Here is a 20967-nt window from a genome sequence, read left to right on the forward strand (position 1 = left end):
CTACTGATAATAATTTCGGATTCAAAAGACTACGTCCATATGAACTAAGACTGAGTAATTCAAAGTCCATTCAAGCACTTCATATCGTGGACCAACATAAGCATTATCGGAACTAGGTCTTTAAAGCACCTCGTACATGCCAGTATAAGTAACATCGACCAACGTATGCACAAACTTTTTTGATTTTATTTGCAAGAGCACTCTAGATTTTGGAAAACACAAACCTGTTTTCCACCTAGATTTTGATTATTATTGTTTTTGTTTAAGGAGGGGAAATATGGTTGTTTTCTTTCGATGCCCTTAAAAGAAAAAAGTGCCCAAGGAAATTAGCGGGTATAAAAGGAGGCTACTTCGGTCATTGGAAAATTCCAGACACAGAGAAAGAACAAATCGTTCTTTGATTTTATTATCTTTCTTTCTGTTCCTGATATTCTCCCCTGTGTAACGTTCGTCGGAGTCTCTCAGTCTCTGATTCTCTTGAAGCAACAAAGGTAGTCTCCCCCTCTCTCTCTCTCGCAAACCATTACAGCTTTTTCACTTATTTGAATTTTATTTATGGTTTTTGTTTTCAGATTCTGTGGCTTCTGTTTGGTCGTTGTGGGAAGGTACGGAATCGTAAAGATATTAAATTTGTAGTGGCGTTGTTTGGCATTGATATGTTTGCAAGCTCAGAATATGAAAATTTTCCGCTTGAATTAATTCTTTCAGTTTTGTGGCTAATAAGTTGAACCTCAATCATATAATTCTGCTGACTAAGAATGATTTGGGATCTGAATTTTATGCTTCTCTTTCTTTTCTGGGCAGCCAAATAGAGGGTTGTTGAATTGTCTGTACAGAATTTAAGCTTGATTGTTTGCTCGAGTCTGGGTCGGTTTTAAAGTTAGTTCAATTTTTCATCTCGATGTGTCTGTCTAACAGGTTTATTATTTATTTATTTTGCAAATTACTTGCATGATAGAAACTGGGTTTGAACAAATGATTGGCTTCACTTGAGAGAACAGTAGAAATCTAGATTTTTCTTTTTTCTTTTTTCTTTTCTGGTGAGCCTTTCTTTTCTTTTCTTTGTTTTTATTGTTGTGGATGAAAATATGCATCTGGGCTTTATTCTTTCTGTTCATATCTTTCATCACCACATTTGGGTATGTGGGGCTTGATTGATTGATTTGGCATTGCCCTCACAGTATGAGAATATCTGGTTATGTAATTACCGGATGTGATTTTAATCTTAATTTTATGCTAAGAGTAGTTATGGCGGGAGATAACGTAATTACCGGTAATAACCAACGAATACACGCTCACTTCTCTTTTGGCATTTTCTATGGGACATAATGGTGTCCCTTAGATTTTCAACGGTTATTTTAAGCCCCAGAGGAGTTACCATAGGAACTAACATAAATCTAAGTAACAAGGGTACTAGGAGAGAACAGGAAATGAAAGTGTGCAAATAAGATTTGTTGGTCTTGATGCTGTCAGATGTACCAAAAGTGCATGTGTAGCAGTTGACATGATTCTGCCAAGCTGGCAAGTGTGGCAAAAAATTCAATAGTCAAATATTTGTCATGATTTTAATTAATCATTTGTTCCTTAGAATAAAGTAGTGATATTATTATCATGTAACAAATTTGCACGTGTAGCATGTTTCTGGCCGGTCGACAAGAATGGTAAAACAGTCAATAGTCAAGCCTTTTTCGTGATTTTTACTAGTCATTCATTGTGGTTTATTTGAGTAGATCAACTGTAACAAAGAATGCTCCTTAGATGTAGGTATTGAAATCATAAATAGACCCTGGTAAGTATCCATATTGAAAAAGCAGGATAATTATCTGCAGAGATAGATCTACAGGGGTGTACTTAAGCTTCATAATTTTCAAACGATTGAGCCTTTGAGTGTAAAGGACAATGTAGAATGAATAAACTGTATTTTGACGGCTTAGTGCAGGAGAGGGAAGGGAAATTTGTAGATTGGAAGGGTTTCATGGAGTCAGATCTGTGTTTCTCATATTTTTTGTGAAACTACAACAAATTTATAGTTTTCACACTGGAGGTGTACTCGTTGAAAAAAAATGGGGGATAGGACAACATCGACCTAAAGGTGTTGAAGTTATTGTTCTTTCCATATACATGACTTCATATACACACATATGGATTCATGCACGTATACCTCATGCCCAGTGCAATATATATTCATGTGTATATAAGCATACATGCACACAGGCTCGTGCGTACACACAGAGGTATTTCTCTGTTAGTTTGATAGCTTCATGCCTTTCAACTATATAGAAAAAATTGTGTACAAACAGTTGCAGTGTTGTTTTTGTTTTTAGTTTTTTTTCCTTTAGGGATATACAGCGGAAGGGGTCTTATCTTTATATGCAAAGCTAATGTGTACAAACTACCTGTCATACTTGGAACATAAAGGACCATCCATCATTTTTACTTCTAGGATTTGTGCTTCTACGGTTAGTGTTTTTTCAGTATTGAAACTAATTGAAAAGAAGACAAGGGCATGAAGGTAGAAACCTCTTCTGTATTGTGTACTAAAATATTAAAAAGGGGATTTAAATTTTAGTGATTCTTGGATTGAAACTGATACCTTTCCACTTAGCTAAAATGTCTCCATGGATTTACTGTATTGCCTTTAAAAGAAATAATTTCAATGCTGTTTTAAGTTTTTATGTATTGCCAGAACAGAGTGAAGTATGGAAGGTGCTTTTACATTCATTTCTTTTCCTTTTCTTTCTCATGTCAATTGATTCCTTTCCTGCTTATGTTGTTCCTGCATCCTTCTCTTTTTAATAGAAAACAAAATAAATCACTACATTACCAAATTGTTTTCAGGATACATTTGGCTTTGAGATCCTGATTGTATAGCATATATTATGGAACTAGATGATAACTATATGGAAACAGATAACAGGAAGGAGATAAATAGTCCTGCAGTAGTGTTGAATAATTCAGAGTCATCTGAGCAAATCCCTTCCCCTGCAGAAGCGTCCAACAAACCGGAGTCATCTGAACAAATCCCCTCTCCAGCAGAAGCATCCAAAAAACCAGACTCATCTGAACTGAAGACCTCTTCTGCTGAAGTGTTCAGTGGACCTGAGTCAGCTAAAATGAAAATGTCTTCTCCTGCAGAAGTGTCTAATAAACCTGATGTATCTGAAAAGAAAATTGCCTCTCCTGCAGAAGCATCCAACTCTGGAAAGAAAACCCCAAGATCATTGAAGGGCAAAGCTAAAATAGCGAAGAAAACTCCCATTCATAACAGCTTGAAAACGAGCAAAGGTACAACTAGCTCACAGGTTAATGGGAGGAAACGAGGGCGGAATAGGGGTAACAACGAGAGTAGCAACAAAAGAGAAGAAGATGCCAAGAAGATGAATTCAAAAAGAGAGAAACAAGAGAATATCATGACTGAAGAGCATGCCGAGAAGAGCCATCAGGCTCAAAAGAATCCAGGAAAGATTAACGAATCCGAAAAGAGCCGACAAAAACAGAGGAGTACAGAAAAACGACGTGGGTCAGACAAGAGTGTGAAGAGTCAAAGGAACAGCGAAAAACATGATGAAAAGAGGGAAAAGCTTGGTGGTTTGATCTTCATGTGCAGTGGAAAGACAAAGCCAGACTGCTTCCATTACCGTATCATGGGTGTTTCAATGGGTAAAAAAGACCTTGTGTTGGGTATCAAACCAGGGTTGAAGCTTTTTCTCTTTGATTTTGATCTTAAGCTTTTGTATGGGGTTTACAAAGCATCCTCTTCAGGTGGCCTAAAACTCGAGCCAAAAGCATTTGGCGGATCCTTCCCTGCTCAGGTCACATTTTCTTAGATCTCTCTCTCCTTGTTTACTTTGTTTAGTTAACCAGACATGTATGCTGATGACTTGAAAATTTCAGGTGCGGTTCAACGTGGAGAAAGATTGTCTTCCTCTACCTGAGAGTGTTTTCAAGAAGGCAATACAAGAAAACTATAATGAGAAAAAGAAGTTCAAAACAGAACTTACAGTTCGACAAGTGAGATAATGTGCCCCCTGCCTTTTATTAAGTTTTCCTGGAGTGAGCGATCATTGTTTCTTTGCATATGCTGAAGTAATAATATCCAATATTTTCCTTTCAGGTCAGGAAGCTCACAGCACTTTTCCGACCAGCTCAAGTCCATTCAACCGCTCTACCCACCCGTTCCCCAGTCCAGGCTAAAGTTCGGGATCGGGGAGTTCATGAAGGAGCAAGGGAATCGCTACCACATGCCCACAGGGATGCACATGCTAGAGATCCTTATGCCAATGGTGATGCTAGGAGTTATCCAGTGTTAGCTCATGAAAGGGACCAGCGTGTTAAATACCGAGATGTGGCATCTGTAAGGAGAGAGGAAACTTCTCATGATTTATACCTTACTGAAAAGGAATATCGAGCTTATGGTCTTCGGGGAGAGAGAAGAAACGTGTCTCCTCGTATTGTTCCTCCAGCTCCGGAAGCTCGCCATAGAGAGTATGAAAGAAAGCATCTTGCAAGACAGCCAAACCTCATTTACCGGGAGGCTGTCCCTGCACATCGAGAAAATGTTCATTCCGATCCTCTCTACTTGAATGATAGAGATTACCCAGCTTATACTCGCGGTGCTAGACATGAGTTGCCACCTGCAACATCTGCTACTGCTGTAGATGTGTATGCAAGGGATCCATATTACGGCTACTCCTATTATGGTTCTTCATCATTGGACCCATATTTGGCACCCCAGAGGAGAGAGGAAGTTCCGTTGGGATCTTTTTCTGTTGTTGGGAGGAGAGAGAATCATCTAATTGAAACTGATCCTCCGAGGAGAGAAACTGATCGTATGGAGAGATTATACTCAACACATGCTTTTGGTGGGAGGAGAGAGAACTACCTGATTGAGACTGATCCTGTGCTAAGGAGAGAAACTGATCGTGGAGAGAGACTATATTCGATGCATGCTGCTGCTGCTGATGCTGCATCTGGTTATAACCGGACAGAAAACTACCAGGCAACCAAGGCTGATGCATTGCCTGCGCCAGTTTCATCTCGTTATGCTTTTGCAGGTCCGTCATACTCCTACCGCTAAATGGCGCCCTTGCATCCCCCGGTATGTGGGCATTTATTTTCTAGGTTTTTTTTTTTAAGAATAGGGAAAAAAACTGCATGTGACAAGTATTTGAACTTTCAGACCCAAAGAAGGGACAAATACTTTTAACTTGTTAGTTGAATTTGTTAAATGGTGCAGCCGAAGTTGGCAGTATAAATATTGGAACTTATTTATTTTGCCTTGGCAAGTTTAAAGAGTAATGATAATAAAAGGGTAGCATTGGATTTAGCTTTTGCATATAATTCATAGCTCTCTTGCTCTTGCTCTTGCTCTTTTATTTTTTTGAGACTAGCTCTGCTTGTGTTTGACAAATGCATATTTGATAGGCCTGATGCGCGCAGAAGGAGAAGTGGGTTGTGGATAAAAAATTCTTAGGCATAGACCTGAGTTGAGCGCAAGAAAATCAAATATTGGGCCAATATTTCACGCATTCTCAATTATTGAGCTAATTTGGTTCAAGACCAAGACAAAGAGGTTGTAATTGACTTGACCACCGCGTGCATTGAAGTTTCTCTGGGGAAGTAGTACTCATATGTTGTCGAAATGTACTTGAAACTTCCCTTGCAAATTCATCACAAATCTTATCCATTCTTCATGTTGACTGGCTTTATCATGATTAATTCTTAGGCAAAATTAACGAGTTTCGGATAATCACCTGTCAAAAACACGATTGGTCTCCGACTAGTCCACATTCCGTACACATTACACGAGCTTCATGTAATTTAAATTTGTATCATGCGCGTAGGCATATACCAAGTATTCACAACACAATTAACCTGAAGTTTCTGCCTACTTTTCTTTGCATTTTTTTATTTTCTCCGGTCCACTAATTCTAACATGTTGAAGTTGCATCTCTTACATAAGATAAGCAGCGACAAAGTCTTGGTTGAATATATTTGGGATATAAGGGATCCAAAATACATTCTGACCAAAAAAAAGACATTGTTTTCTTTTACTTCGTGTACCAAGTTACCACCCAACTTTGGTTTTTTCCTCCTCTCATCTGCAAATCAAAACCCCCATTTCACATTGAGTTAAACCCGTTGGTTTTTTGCTTCTTTTTATATGTATTTTTGGGTGTAATAACTACTAATATGTATTTTAAATGAAAACGTAAATGCTGGATATTTCCATTTTCGGATATATAGGGGAAGAATTTTCTGCGAAAGAACACCCATTTCACTGCTATATAATATACATACGCTCGCTATTACAGAGCAAACACAATCATATAACACGCATTGCCTGAGATATTAAGGGATTAAATATTTAGAATTTCTGCTGAGAGAGAAAGAGATATTAGCTAGGGTTTTGGAATTTGGAGAGAGAAATCAGAGGGTTTTAAGATTTGTCTTGTCGAGAATAGAGACAGAGAAAGAGACAGAGATGGGAGGTTGCTTTTCAGATGTGAGAGGAGGGAAGGAGGCCGTAGGCGGGGCCCAGGCCGGGCCCACAGTTCACAACGACGCCGTTGAGTTCTTTTACAGGTCCCATGGTGCTTTCCCACTATTTTCTCAACTCGAGGTACTCCCTCCCTCCCTCCTCCCTCTTCCCTCCTCCCTCCTCCCTCTTGCAAGTTGCAATGTGCACTATTTTCTGAAAGTTAGCCCTTTGTTTTTCATTTGTTTCTGTCCCAATTTTTTAGTTCTCATAAAAGATTTATACCTACGTTGAGTTTTGTTGTTGTCATTACATTGAGATTGAGTGAATGTGTTTTTTTATATATACATATGACCATGTGCCTATTAGATTCTATCATTTGTTTATATATATATATATATTATAAACCTTGAAAGATTCTTATTTTTATACCCTACAATTTAGACAATTCATTTTTGTTCTTGTTGTATTTTGAAAATCTTTTGTTTTCAGAAAATTTGGTAGCTTTGCCATGCGTCTCTGGTTTAATTTAACCTGTTCTTTTCAACTTAGTTGAAATAATATTTTACTTGGTAGCTTTGCCATGCGTCTCTGGTTTAATTTAACCTGTTATTTTCAACTTTGAAATAATATTTTACTTGGTAGCTTTGCCATGCGTCTCTGGTTTAATTTAACCTGTTTCAACTTTGAAATAATATTTTCATCAAAAGCTTGCTTTCTTATCCTTCCAGAAAGTGGAAAAGTCTAAGGACCAAGAGCTTTGACTAATATATTCTTTATGATGAATCTTCATTCATTTCATTGTGAAGTACAGGGCAGATGGCACGTTGTGAATACATCTTCAATATCAACTTAGGCCAAGAGCCGCTGGTTTTTATATGAACAAAATGAACAAGTCTGTATTGTTGACAATGCATTTAAAATGCTGGGCCAACATGAAAAATACTATGCCTGGCTACAGTTGCCTTCGAGAAAACAAACATTCTCAAATGATTGGTGTGTTAACTTACGTGAGGCTGCATGCTGATTGATTGAGCCACACCTCCTTTTGGCTGAATTGTAAAAATGCCTACAATATACTCTCTCACTACAGAGCAAATTTGACTTGGGAGCATGCATAGGACAAAATCTCAAAATAATGTTTGTCACTTAAATGTGTGACAATGTGGTCCGTAGTTACAAGAGTTGCAATGGATGTTGGACTTAAAGATATCATTTAGATGTGGACATAACCCTTTATCCTTTTCTCTCTCCGTCTTTTTCTTTCTCAAAGTTACATCAAACACTTCGTTTTCAATGACAGGCTCTGCTCAATGTGTTTATATATACTTTCAAACTTGAAATGCCACGAGCCATCAAGCTGGACGTGTTAATTAAATAACTGTTAAATTGAAGTACCCAAAAAAAAAAAAAAACTGTCGAGAGCAGCATTTTTGTTCCCAATAATGAGGCATAATATCCATGAATATTATTTACTGTCATGTCTGGTATAATTCCAAAATGAAAGTGCCTAGAGATTATGGCTAGTTTGATACTTTATTTATTTCCCATTTCTTGGATGCGTTAACTATGGTGTTTGTGTTCCATATAATCACCATGGGCTTTTCCAAATGCCTGGATGGTTCCCTTGTTTTAGTTGTCTTCGTTTTCTTTGTTTTATTTTTCTATACCATTATTAGACCTTTTGTTTCATTCTTTAGAGTGTATGTAATCATGTATTTCCCTTTTGTGCTGCAGTTAACCATGTCCGCATCTAACTTACTTGATCTTGACGTCACTTCAAAGGTATGTTAATATATATATATATCCATGTCACCTTACTTTTAATATCATAGTAATTAAAACATTAGCTAAGTGTTATCAGCATTTTTTACTCTGCCATGTCTTTATACCTGTTTACCATAGTAACTAAGATATTGTAACAATGCTTGACCCAAAAAAGAAGAAGAAGATATTATAGCAATGTCATATGACCACTACTGTTTAAAATCGAGGCTAAAGACTTACTGTGTCATCATGGGGACTTATCTTAATATAGTTTATCCTGAAATAGTTATTAACTTGTTTAATCATATTTCAGAGTGATCCCATGGTGGTTGTCTATGCCAAAAAAAGCGATGGTAAGCTAGAGGAATTAGGGAGAACTGAAGTAATACTGAATAGTTTGAACCCTGTATGGATTGAGAAAGTTTCAATTGCATATCAGTTCGAGATGGTGCAGCCATTGATGTAAGTTTCTCATATTTTTCCGAGCACCTATGTTTCTGAAGATGTCTTGTATTTTATCTCGCAAGATCTGTTTTGACAATGCTACTTCTCTCACGTTTGCATTTTTTCTTTGTTGTGTTGTCCCCTAAGATTCCATGTGTATGATGTTGATACAAAATATCACAATGTACCTGTAAAGGTATGACATGACTTCTTCTTTCAATTTTTAGCATTTGATTGGCATAAGAGCCTATTAGAAATCTTATTTTAGCCTTCTCATTGTATTACCTCGCAGACACTGAATTTGAGGGATCAAGAATTTCTTGGGGAAGGCAGTTGTGGTCTTTCGGAGGTAATTCCCTTGAAATCAGTACAGCTCAATAAAACTAGGTTACTTTCATTGAGCTAATGCAGTGTGTGTATAGAGTTGTTTAGTTAACACTTCAGGTTATGTGTTTTGTTTTAGAGATATTTAGTCATATACCCAATCTTAGCATAAAAAATATAAATAAACCCTACACCATTTAATTTCTATAAACAAACCCAAAAAAAACTCAAAAAATAACAGCTGGCTTTATTTAATTTAATTTTGATTATTAAATTACTTTGATGCCCTATTGAGTTTTTTGGGTTTGTTTATGAGGTTTTGGGGTTGGGCTTGTTTTAAGAAATCGATGGCAATTTTTCAATTTATAAGAAGTTAAAAGCCTTTTTGTTATGTTGTAAATGAGTTTTGGGTGTGTTTCTAAAGTCCATTTCATATAGGGTATTTTTATAATTTGGGCCCCTATATTGGGTATAATAGTGAATCTCCCTTTGTTTTTTTCCAGTTTAATTTTCAATGTTATAGTTATTGCACTGCTCACCATTGGTGCAACTAAAGAAAGATATGGATATAGCTTGTACTATTTTCCTTTACTTACTGTATACAAAGATGTTTGCCAATGGAAATATATTGAAATCAGTGACTCAGATATCTCATAGATTTTTAGTCATCATTTGCTAAACTCTCACCTAAAGCTGTGTTTTTGTGGTACTTGTTCTCTTTTCTGGTGGCAGATCGTGACTAAACAAACTCGGAGTTTAACCTTAAATCTCATGAACAAAAATTGGCATGGAGGTATGAGAAAGTTTGGAACACTCACAGTCCGGGCCGAGGAAACTATTGCTTCTAGGAGTGCTGTGGAGATAAAATTTCGATGTTCCCACTTGGAAAACAAAGATCTCTTTTCTAAAAGTGTATGTGTTTTCAAAGCAGCTTCTTGAGCTCTTTTTACTTGTGGATACAGATTTCTGTTTTAGTCTGATCCTTATATTTCTTTTCCATTTCTTTACCTCAGGATCCTTTCTTAAGAATATCTCGAATTGTTGAGAGTGGAGGTTCTATTCCAATTTGCAAGACTGAAGTTGTGGATAACAATTTAAATCCAACTTGGAAGCCAGTATGCCTGAGTATGCAGCAATTTGGAAGCAAGGTAAGCTTATGAAATTATTTCTGGGTTACCTGTTAAATTAGAGTATATAAGTCTGCTAATTGACAAATACTGTAGAAAAAATCTATAACTTTCTGAACCTCAATTTGTTGCAGGATACCCCATTAGTCTTTGAGTGTTTTGATTTCAACAGCAATGGCGACCATGTTCTTATTGGGTAATCATTGATTGGTGCCTAGCCTTTATTTTGTTAGTTCTTACTTCTTGCATGATATCATTACTTTGTGCTTGGACCGGAAAAAGGAAGAATGTTTTTTGAATTTACCTCGTAATTGGTCTTATTTCAGGAAAATTCAAAAGTCTGTGGCGGACCTGGAAAAACTATACAAAGAAAGGAGTGGTGTGAATTTTGTCTTTCCAACTTCTCGTCAGGGTCATGAAAAGGTATTTATCTTGCATTCCCTTTCTTGGTACTTCATGTCAATGTATTCCCTCTTTTGCTTTATAAAATGCCAACATAGGTTTTGAAGGGCCAGCTGTTTGTGGATCAATTGTTTGAGAAGGAACAGTTCAGCTTTCTTGACTATATTTCTAGTGGATATGAGCTTAACTTCATGGTCGCTGTTGATTTTACAGGTAACTAATGTCTGATATTTAGAAAAGTTATTCAGTTTTCACTTTACATATATATGGCACTGATATGTTTGTATGCTTTGAATATTGAATTTTATCCAGGTTCAAATGGAGATCCTCGAAGTCCTGATTCTTTGCACTATATTGATCCTTACGGTCGGTTGAATTCTTACCAGCAGGTGAGTACATTTTAGATGCAGTGCTCAAATAGGGGTACTAGTTACACTAATAGGCTAATATAATGTTGTTAATAAAATGAGACATGATTTTGTATACCCCTTGTTTAAAATACCCTTGTAGGCTTCTTCCGTAGGTCAACAAGATAAAGTCGTTGGTTAAAAGTTATCCAAATAGTTTCAAGTTTTTTCATAACAGTAAACAATAGATGGTTGTTCTAGCTTGTCCATCTTATTCTTTCTGCAGACTTGTGCTCAATGTATATAATTAAGGTCATTCTTGGGCTTTTGCTATGGGTGGCTTGCTGTTCAATAGTTAGAGAAAGCATATCGATTGATTAGATGATTAGATGCGGTCTGATAAATCAATTATACTATCTGCAGGCTATAAGAGAAGTAGGGGAAGTCATTCAGTTCTATGATGATGATAAGCGTTTTCCCGCTTGGGGCTTTGGGGGTAGGACAACTAATGGTACTGTGTCGCACTGCTTCAACTTGAATGGGAGTGCAAGTGACTTTGAGGTAAAGGAGTGGTTAAATTTTTGCAATGTTTCTTTACCTTTGTTGGCAAACTCATTCAATACATCTGAACTTTTATTTTGTTTAGCCTTGTTAGTAACTTGTTTGATTTATTTAATAGGTTGAAGGTGTTGAAGGCATCATGGGTGCTTATGCCACTGCTCTACACAACGTTTCTCTGGCAGGACCAACTTTGTTTGGCCTAGTGGTTAACAAAGCTGCGGAAATTGCCAGCAGATCCCTCTCGTCCTCCAACAACAAGTACTATGTCTTGCTTATTATAACGGTAAGAGGTGGATGAATTTTATTTGCATTTTTTTGTCTCTTGGGTTGAAATCTTTGTTTTAGCAATAATATAAAATGCTATGTTTTTTTTTTCTAGGATGGAATCCTAACGGACCTTCAAGAAACAAAAGATGCTTTGGTGAGAGCATCTAATCTTCCCCTATCAGTCCTAATAGTTGGAGTGGGCAATGCAGACTTCAAACAAATGGAGGTAATGCTTTTGTTTACATTTTGGATTTTCTCCTACTGGAATTTGATTTCTACATCTCATGAACTTGTGGTTTGAATTTTGTATCCGGCAGATCCTCGATGCTGACAGTGGACCACGATTAGAGAGTTCTACAGGTCGTATAGCTACACGAGACATTGTACAGTTTGTTGCGATGAGAGAAGTGCATAGTAAGTACCCATTACCTCCATATTTTTTTTTTTCTGTCTAAACACATTCATATTAACTTTAGATGGTGATGGTAATTTCTTTCTTTTGGAGTCCTCTCTTTGCTTTTAAGCTGGTAAATTAATTGGGATTAATGTAACAGGTGGGCAGATTTCTGTTGTTCAAGGTCTTTTGGAAGAGCTGCCTGGCCAGTTTTTAAGTTACATGCGTTCCATGGACATGAAGCCACTCACCTTCCATGCAGGCCAACCATCTACATCATAGGTCCTTTCTTCTTTGGATTAGCAAGTAGTGATTAATTAGTTGATGCTTATGGTTTCCACTAGGACAAGAAGCAGAAGCACTAGTTCAATCTCAAGAATCTGTTCATTATTACTAAGGATTAATTTTAAAGTGCTTTTTGTTTTTTAATTTCATAGTGCTTTATCAGTGCTATTTTAAAATCGTATTACTATACAGTCCCTCCATATACGAAACCACACACAAACTCCAACAACATAATGAAGAAGACTTAAACAACTCAAGTCAAAGCTGCTATCATTGGCCACGTCATGAAGAAATTGAATAATTTCCCAGTTACATATATCTATACACATTGGGAGAAAATAATTTCAGAACTGAACTGAATTACATGAAAGAAAAAAAAATTTGAGCTATTTAATTTTCTTAAGGAAAACATAGCTACAAGGACTTATGGGCATTCTCCAATAAGTATTTAAGTTAAGGATTAGTTACATATTTTTTAATCTCAGCCGTTGGATTGCATCTAAGAGATCACCAACACTTTTAATGAATGCAATCCAATGGCCAAGATTAAAAGTATGTAACAAATCCTTGACATAAAATACTTACTGAAAAATTTCCCAAAGGGGTTATGTGAGAGCAGCAACCTATTATTTTTGTGATGGTGTCCTTCCTGAATTCTCTGAGGATGATATCCTTCCTGAATCCTCCGAGCCCTCTCCTCAGAGAGAATTTTCGCCATCCTGCATTATCAAAGCAAATTAATTGACAAAAGCAAAAGTTATAATGAGTAGTATCCCATTAATTTATTGAATTTACATGCATCAAGCCACAACTTAATCAAAATAAAAGAGCAGATTATACGCACCTCACGAGAGCCTCTGCATTTGTCTCAAGAGGAAGAGGCTCGGTTTCACTGGTATCGGAATCCAATCTGGAAACCGGTTTCTTCAACAATGCCTCTCCAACTTTCACAAGATCATTCAAGTTTTTTTTGGTGGCAATATCCACAGAAGCCAAACTTCCGCTTAGTGTATCGTCCTGAATTCGGAGGTAATGGCCGTGAGACTGAACATGTTCTAAAACACATTGAGTGTGGTAATCAAGAATGCCACCAGTTACTTTGATACACATATGCACCACTGGAGACGACCAATGGGGTCCGATGAGCCACTGGAAAGCACCCCAACGAGCTACTTCTTTGGCGTCGTACTCCTCCTCATCATTTGCTATACCAGTCCCTAGTGATATTAGTAAAATCCGCTTATGCAACTCTTCATTTCCACACCCAGGGTTCTTCCTGAGGATTTCTTTTTCCGCTTCCTTTATAGCAATTGAAGCCTACCGAATAAATAATGTTCATATTATATATGAATTATTCAGATTATGCAAATTAATAAGTTTTTGAAATTTGGGGCACATCAATATTTACCGGGTTATTGGCAGCAACTCCACCATCAATGAGATTGAATTCTCTTGACTTGCTTGTTGAAGTTGCGGAACTAAATTGATGGGCCGGAAGGTAGGGTGGGGCTGCTGAAGTTCCAATGCATATATCCGAAAGCAAAGCATCTAGGCTTGGGTGCCTTTTCAACTAAAATCATCACCAACATAAATATACAAAATCAAGAATTATTTATTTACAACCAAAAATAATAATAATTAAGCAGAACAAAGAATTAAATTATATACACATATGTGTTCGAATTAGGAGATAATTAATAAACAAACCTCATAGCTGGAGAAAATAACTGGACGTGGCGGTTTTATATCAACCGTTGGGATTACAACATTAGTCAACGTGTCGTGCAAATGCTTATCGCCTAGTTTTTCCTTCACCAATTTGTGGAAATACTTCCCATTATATTTGGGTCTTACTAAACCTTTCAAACAATGTTTGATTTTGCCGATGAGAGATCTGTTGTACAAGGAATCAAAATTAGTTATCGTTACTCGTTATGCATACGAAAGTGTGGTCTCTTTGTCAACAATTAACTGTACAAACCTAGGTTGGTGGAAGATTTTAGGGCAATGTTTGATATAAAAAGGGAGGATATCTTTTGCAGCAAACAAGGGACGGTTATTTTCATCTGGGGTAGCAAGCATGAGCGTCACAAGGCCACCTGTGCTCGTCCCTGCAACCCAATCAAAATAATCTACGAGCCTTACATGCTTACCATCAAGCCTCTGCATATAGCCACCAAGTAAAGCAAAAAATTAGACTTATTAGATTACCAAAAAAGAAAAAAAGAGAGAAACACACCAGCATCAAATTGTGAGTAGTAGAGCAAACATGCTAGCTAGGTATAACAACACCATGTGATGACGTGTATTATAATACGAGTATTTATTTATTTATAATATATAATATATGAAGCTTGTGTTACAAAACCCCTCATAACATTATTACAGTAGGTTTCAGATAATATTTGGTGTAAGATATCACTGTGGCATATACATGGTTGAATTTGATCGCCGTTATTTATCTTCCATGTGGTTAAAGTTGAGCAACCATCAATAAGCTAGGGTTTCTGCGCCAATGCCCCGAGGCAATGGAGCCTAAATGTTTGAAAATTACTGAGTGATGAACATGTTGGCAGAGACATTAACAAATTAAGGATCTTATCCTATAATGCAGACTTTACTGCTATATATATGTGCATATTCGATGAAAGGGACTACTAAGAAATTGTTGAGCAAATTTTAGAGTACACAACTCTAAGATAGACTTGTTGGAGATAAAACAAGTAAACAATTTACTTGTATTAGACTCACAAAATATTACAACAAACAACTCTCAAAGGAAAGACTAACTCTTACAAACACTCTTTCTCACTTCACTCACACTTCTCACAATGACTCCTTAGCTCTATAGCTCACTCTTCTAGTTGACACACACTTCACTTCTTGATTCTATACAATGCATGGCTTTATGCCTATTTATAGTTGTTCTAGCCGACATAGCTCTCCATTCCATTGCCTTTGCTACATAATTCTTTTACTTTCTAGACTATTCTCCATTCCTAGCCGACATAGCCTATGTAACTTTCTAGAATCAACTACATTAATCTATTACAATACTAGTTACTAGGTCGGTGGAACTTCCTTCACTTTTCCAGATTTTTCTCTACTTATCTAGCTCAAGTATTGACTATCTTCTCTAGGCTTTATTTCCTTGTTGTTTATACTTCTAGAACCTTGTAGAGATTGCTCCTCAAAATGGGTTGAGTTGGGGTTGATACTTTAACACTCCCCCTCAACACCAGCTCACATCCTTCGCATCACATTGAGCTGATGACGAAATCTTTCCAACTTGCTGGTACTCAGACCTTTTGTGAACAAGTCCGCAATTTGATCATCTGTATTGATATGTCTCATCTCAATCTCTTCTTGCAGAACCTTCTCTCTAATAAAATGGTAGTGTATCTCCACATGTTTGGTTCTTGCATGAAAGACTGGATTTTCCGCCAAACGAACTGCTGATTGATTATCACAGTATAACGGCACTGAATAATCTACCAATTGATGTAGATCATTCATTAGCTGTGTTAGCCACGTGATCTCTTGAGCTGCCATTGCTGCTGCTCTGTACTCTGCTTCCGTGGTTGACAAAGATACCGTCGGCTGTCTCTTACTGCACCAAGAAATTGTTCCTGAACCAAGCTTAAACACGTACCCGGTAGTTGATCGACGAGTATCATGATCTCCCGCATAGTTAGCGTCACAATAACCAACTAGCTTGCAGTCTTCTCCTTTCTTGTACAACAGACCATAGTCAATTGTACTTTTCACATACCTCAGTATTCGTCGTACTGCGTCCAAATGAGACTTCTTTGGATTTTGCATGTATCGACTCATCACACCAACTGCATACGAAATGTCAGGCCGAGTCAATGTCAAGTAGATTAGACTACCCACCAATTGTCGATACATCGTTGTGTCTTCCAAGTCTTTGCCTTCATATGCGCACAGCTTGACATTGGGCTCCATTGGCGTTGAGATTGGCTTGCATTCAAGCATCCCGAACTTTTGCAACAAATCTTTTGCATATTTCTGTTGACATAGAAATATTCCTTCTTGTGTGCGATCGACCTCTAGCCCAAGAAAGTGTTTGAGTTGTCCCAGTTCTTTCATCTGAAAACGAACTGACAAATTCTCCTTCGTTTGGTGAATTTCTTCCTCATCATCACCAGTGATGATTAGATCATCCACGTATACCAGCACGATAGCTAATTTTCCTCCATTAGCTTTGACAAATAAACTAGGATCTGCATGGGTCACTGAATAACCACTTCGAGAGAGAAATTCTGCAATCTTACCGTACCATGCTCTTGGCGCTTGCTTTAATCCGTAAAGTGCCTTTTTTAGCTTGCACACATACTCGGGATGGACTTCGTTCTCAAAGCCCATTGGTTGAGTCATGTAGATTTCCCGATCTAACTCCCCATGCAAAAACGCATTCTTCACATCCATCTGGTACAAGTTCCAATCTTTGTTGGCCGCAAGTGCAAGTAGGACTCGTACGGTTACAAGCTTTGCCACTGGACTAAACGTTTCATCATAATCTAGTCCGTATTGCTGAGAGAAACCTCGAGCCACCAACCGAGCCTTATACCTCTCGACCGACCCATCAGGACGACGCTTTATCTTATACACCCATTTGCAGGATATGGGTTTCACATCTCTTGGCTTTGGCACCAGATCCCAAGTCTGATTTTGCTCTAGCGCAGTGATTTCTTCTCCCATAGCTTTAACCCATTCGGAACTCTGTGATGCTTCTTCAAATGTTTCAGGTTCAACTATGTCTTCTGCTATGGCTGCGTTGGCGTATTTGGGATTTTGCTTCCGTACTCTTGTTGACCTTCTGGGTTGTGACTGTGGAGTCGGTATTTCTACTTCACTGGGTCTAACTTCTTCTAGTGCTTGTTGATGTACACCAGTTTGCCAAGGATTCTGAGTAACCTCTTGCTCGTCATCGTCACCGTCAAGCGAATCTTCATGCTCATTTGGACTCGGTCGGATTGGAACAATTTGCTCCCCCAACTTTTGTTGCAGCTTATCTTCAATTTCTCTCGAGTCTGGTAACACCTCCTTTTCTGGGGACCACCAAGATGATGCTTCATCGAACACCACATCTCGTGATGTGTAGCACCTTCCATTTGTAGGGTCACAACACTTCCACCCTTTTCTCTGGCTGTCGTATCCCACAAAGATACATCTGATTGCCTTCTTGTCAAACTTGCTACGTAGATGACTTGGAACAAATACGTAGCACACACAACCGAATACTCGAAAGTAACTGACTGTAGGTTTCATATCCCACAGTTTCTCGAATGGTGAAATAAATTCTAACCTTGGTTGAGGAAGTTTGTTGATCACATGGGCTGCAGTTCTCATGGCTTCAGCCCAAAACCTTCCAGGCACATTCTTGGCATGCAGCATGCTTCGACATATCTCTGCAAGATGCCGGTTCTTTCTCTCTGCTACTCCATTCTGTTGTGGCGTGTTGGCACATGTGAATTGATGACGTATGTGAGACTCTCGTAGATACTGGCAGAATTCATTCGAGGTATATTCTCCTCCATTATCTGTGCGTAGACAAATAATCTTCTTTCCCACTTCTCCTTCAACTATTTCTCTAAACTCTTTAAACTTTGAAAATGTGTCGGATTTTTCTTTCATAAAGAAAACCCACACATACCTGGAGAAGTCATCAATGAACGTCACCATGTATCGCATCCCGCTAATCGATGGTTGCTTAACAGGCCCGAACACATCAGAATGGATTAACTCTAGCGGTGCTTTTGCTTTGAACTTGGATTCCTCATATGGTAGTTGATGCGCTTTACCATATTGACATCCTGCACAGACCGTATCTGTTCTCACATCAAGCTGAGGCAGACCCTTGAGCATTGACTTCTTCATCATCACGCTTAGCTTGTGATAGCTAACGTGGCCCAATCTCATGTGCCATAAATTTGCTGTCTCGTTCTTTCTTGTCTTGTCTACATATGCAGACTCTGCTGACATTACGTAGACTGACTCTAGTCGTCGTCCCTCCATTGTCGGCATCCCTGAGATCTTAAGGTCTCGATACACCTTCACATCTCTTGGACTGAATAGGACATAGTGGCCTGATGATGTCAGTTGTGCTACTGAAAGCAGATTCTTCTTCATGCCTGGAACATGGTAGACATCTTGAAGCGGCACTTCATTAGAATTGTATCGTGGTGCTACTACTGTCTTACCGATGTGGGTTATCGGTAACCTTGAGTTGTTAGCAGTCACCACCATACGATTGCCTTTGTACTCAGTCAGGTTCTGCAGCTTCTCCTTATCACCTGTCATGTGATTTGAGCAGCCTGAGTCGATAATCCAATCATTCTTGTAGTCAATCCTTTCAGGTGACGTCACAGTGAGAGCTATCTCCTCTTCCTCTATAGCAAGAGATGCTTCTGCGTCCCAATCATCCTCACTTTTCTCCTTTGAGTTGGAAGTAGCAGTATTACTCTCAGCGGGCCTTTTGTTGGACCAACAATCTTTCGCCATGTGGCCCTTCTTTCCGCAGTTGTAGCATTTACCTTCGAATCTTTTAGTATTCTTGGATTGACCACGGTTGCCGTGAAACTTTGAAGCTCCCCCTGGCCGAGAACTTCCTTCTCCTTGATGACTTTTCGCCTTGTCACCATCTCTTTTAGATCCACTACCAAAGTGCTGCTTGAAGTTGCCTTTACTTTTGTTGGTGTAGAGTGCTTCCTCCTCACCTTTTAACGAGACCCCTCCCATTTGCTTAGCCATAGCCTCTTGATCGGCAAGCAAATTTTCAAATTCAACAAGTGATGGTTGAGTAGGCCACCCTTGTACAGCGGCAACGAAGCCTCGGTATTCGGGTCTCAGACCATGGATAATTATTCTTTTTATCCTAGATTCCACAATAGCAGCAGTAGGATCTAAATCAGAAATTTCACGGCATATGGACTTTACCTTGTGGAAGTACTGAGCAATCGTCATGTCACGTTGTGCAACAGATAGCAGCTCGTTCTCAAGAAGTTGTAGTCTTGTGTCATTCCTTTTTGAAAAGAGTGTTGCGAAGGTGTCCCATGCTTCCTTTGGTGTTTTGGCTTTCCTTATGTGCTCTAACATTTCTTCTTCAATTGTTGTCTTCAGGGCAAACATGGCTTTACCTGCTTTGATCTTCCACTTACGCAAAGCGTCGCTATTGTCTTCTCGTGGTTGTGCAACATCGTTGCCCCCGACGACATCCCAAAGATCTTGGCCTTGTAGATAAGACTCCATGCATGTCGCCCACGTGTTGTAATTTTTGTTGTTGAGCTTCGTGATTCCTCCAACTACGTGAAGATCACCCATCGTGTCGGCAGAATTCCGGCAGTACCGAACAAGCTTGAACTAAATATGCAAACTTGTAGAGACAAACTCTTCACGACTCAAAGAAGCTCCCGCAGAATCAGTCACTGACCGTCCCGCTCTGATACCAATTGTTGAGCAAATTTTAGAGTACACAACTCTAAGATAGACTTGTTGGAGATAAAACAAGTAAACAATTTACTTGTATTAGACTCACAAAATATTACAACAAACAACTCTCAAAGGAAAGACTAACTCTTACAAACACTCTTTCTCACTTCACTCACACTTCTCACAATGACTCCTTAGCTCTATAGCTCACTCTTCTAGTTGACACACACTTCACTTCTTGATTCTATACAATGCATGGCTTTATGCCTATTTATAGTTGTTCTAGCCGACATAGCTCTCCATTCCATTGCCTTTGCTACATAATTCTTTTACTTTCTAGACTATTCTCCATTCCTAGCCGACATAGCCTATGTAACTTTCTAGAATCAACTACATTAATCTATTACAATACTAGTTACTAGGTCGGTGGAACTTCCTTCACTTTTCCAGATTTTTCTCTACTTATCTAGCTCAAGTATTGACTATCTTCTCTAGGCTTTATTTCCTTGTTGTTTATACTTCTAGAACCTTGTAGAGATTGCTCCTCAAAATGGGTTGAGCTGGGGTTGATACTTTAACAGAAATTACCTGCAATATATATATATATATATATATATATATTCACACTTAGTGGCAGTCGTGTAATAAAGAGTGATGCCACATTATATTATATCCTACAAGTTCTTAGAAGTTCCTATAACATTCTATGAGAATGAAATATATTGCTCAAAATAGAGTTCTAGTTTTGATCTTTTTACCTGAAGCTCAGACTCTAGGAACTCGAGTGAAACTCCTTCGATAATCCCTCTTATTCCACCTCCATCAATACTAAGAATGGTAGTGAGACCTCCATTAGTGGGAGAATGAAGGGATGATTTTGTTTTCTCCATGGGTGGGAAATTGAAGAGAAGGCAATTAATGCACAAGGCTTAATTAAAATTTAACAAGAAAAACTGTGAGAGCTATTAATTTGAAGTTTCAAGAATCTCAAAAAGAAAGCTTTGCAAGTTATGGGGTTAACCAATTGAGTTGTGAGGTTTATATAGAGATCTTTCCCTCTCGGATCAGGTAATTTTAGTTTCCATTTTTATATTCAAAGTTGTATTTACTTTCCTTTTT

General features: G+C 38.2%; 3 protein-coding genes and 1 pseudogene across 6 annotated transcripts; 2 read left to right on the forward strand and 2 right to left on the reverse strand.

The window, feature by feature from the left end:
• The first annotated feature begins 174 nt into the window (after window positions 1-174).
• LOC110759699 (uncharacterized) lies at window positions 175-5697 on the forward strand. Of its 4 annotated transcripts, none has more exons than XM_021961796.2 (6): window positions 175-491; window positions 573-605; window positions 2839-3812; window positions 3895-4011; window positions 4115-5054; window positions 5425-5697. In XM_021961796.2, the coding sequence occupies exons 3-6, from the start codon at window positions 2880-2882 to the stop codon at window positions 5460-5462; spliced, it is 2028 nt and encodes a 675-aa protein (XP_021817488.2). In that variant the 5' UTR covers window positions 175-491; window positions 573-605; window positions 2839-2879; the 3' UTR covers window positions 5463-5697. The 4 variants fall into 4 exon arrangements, with proteins under 4 accessions (XP_021817488.2, XP_021817492.2, XP_021817490.2 ...); XM_021961800.2 differs by having other exon boundaries at window positions 177-491; window positions 2911-3812; XM_021961798.2 differs by having other exon boundaries at window positions 177-491; window positions 2989-3812.
• Window positions 5698-6339: 642 nt separating this feature from the next.
• Window positions 6340-12520, forward strand: BON3 (Calcium-dependent phospholipid-binding Copine family protein). The gene is made up of 16 exons (XM_021961801.2): window positions 6340-6622; window positions 8216-8263; window positions 8559-8707; window positions 8837-8885; window positions 8982-9038; window positions 9746-9925; window positions 10027-10161; window positions 10275-10336; window positions 10467-10563; window positions 10641-10755; window positions 10855-10931; window positions 11313-11450; window positions 11569-11733; window positions 11830-11943; window positions 12035-12131; window positions 12272-12520. Exons 1-16 carry the CDS (start codon window positions 6485-6487, stop codon window positions 12391-12393), a joined length of 1743 nt encoding a protein of 580 aa, XP_021817493.1. The 5' UTR covers window positions 6340-6484; the 3' UTR covers window positions 12394-12520.
• Window positions 12521-12669: 149 nt separating this feature from the next.
• On the reverse strand, window positions 12670-20937 carry LOC110759757 (patatin-like protein 2). The gene is made up of 6 exons (XM_021961877.2): window positions 20607-20937; window positions 14378-14559; window positions 14104-14290; window positions 13805-13966; window positions 13241-13713; window positions 12670-13115 (listed from the first exon to the last, which is right to left on the reverse strand). Exons 1-6 carry the CDS (start codon window positions 20736-20738, stop codon window positions 12896-12898), a joined length of 1356 nt encoding a protein of 451 aa, XP_021817569.2. The 5' UTR covers window positions 20739-20937; the 3' UTR covers window positions 12670-12895.
• On the reverse strand, window positions 16716-19740 carry LOC148293465 (uncharacterized; annotated as a pseudogene).
• Window positions 20938-20967: the final 30 nt, after the last annotated feature.

Source organism: Prunus avium, chromosome 6, assembly GCF_965620075.1.
Source record: "Prunus avium chromosome 6, drPruAviu1.hap1.1, whole genome shotgun sequence".
In the NCBI taxonomy this organism is placed as follows: Eukaryota; Viridiplantae; Streptophyta; class Magnoliopsida; order Rosales; family Rosaceae; genus Prunus; species Prunus avium.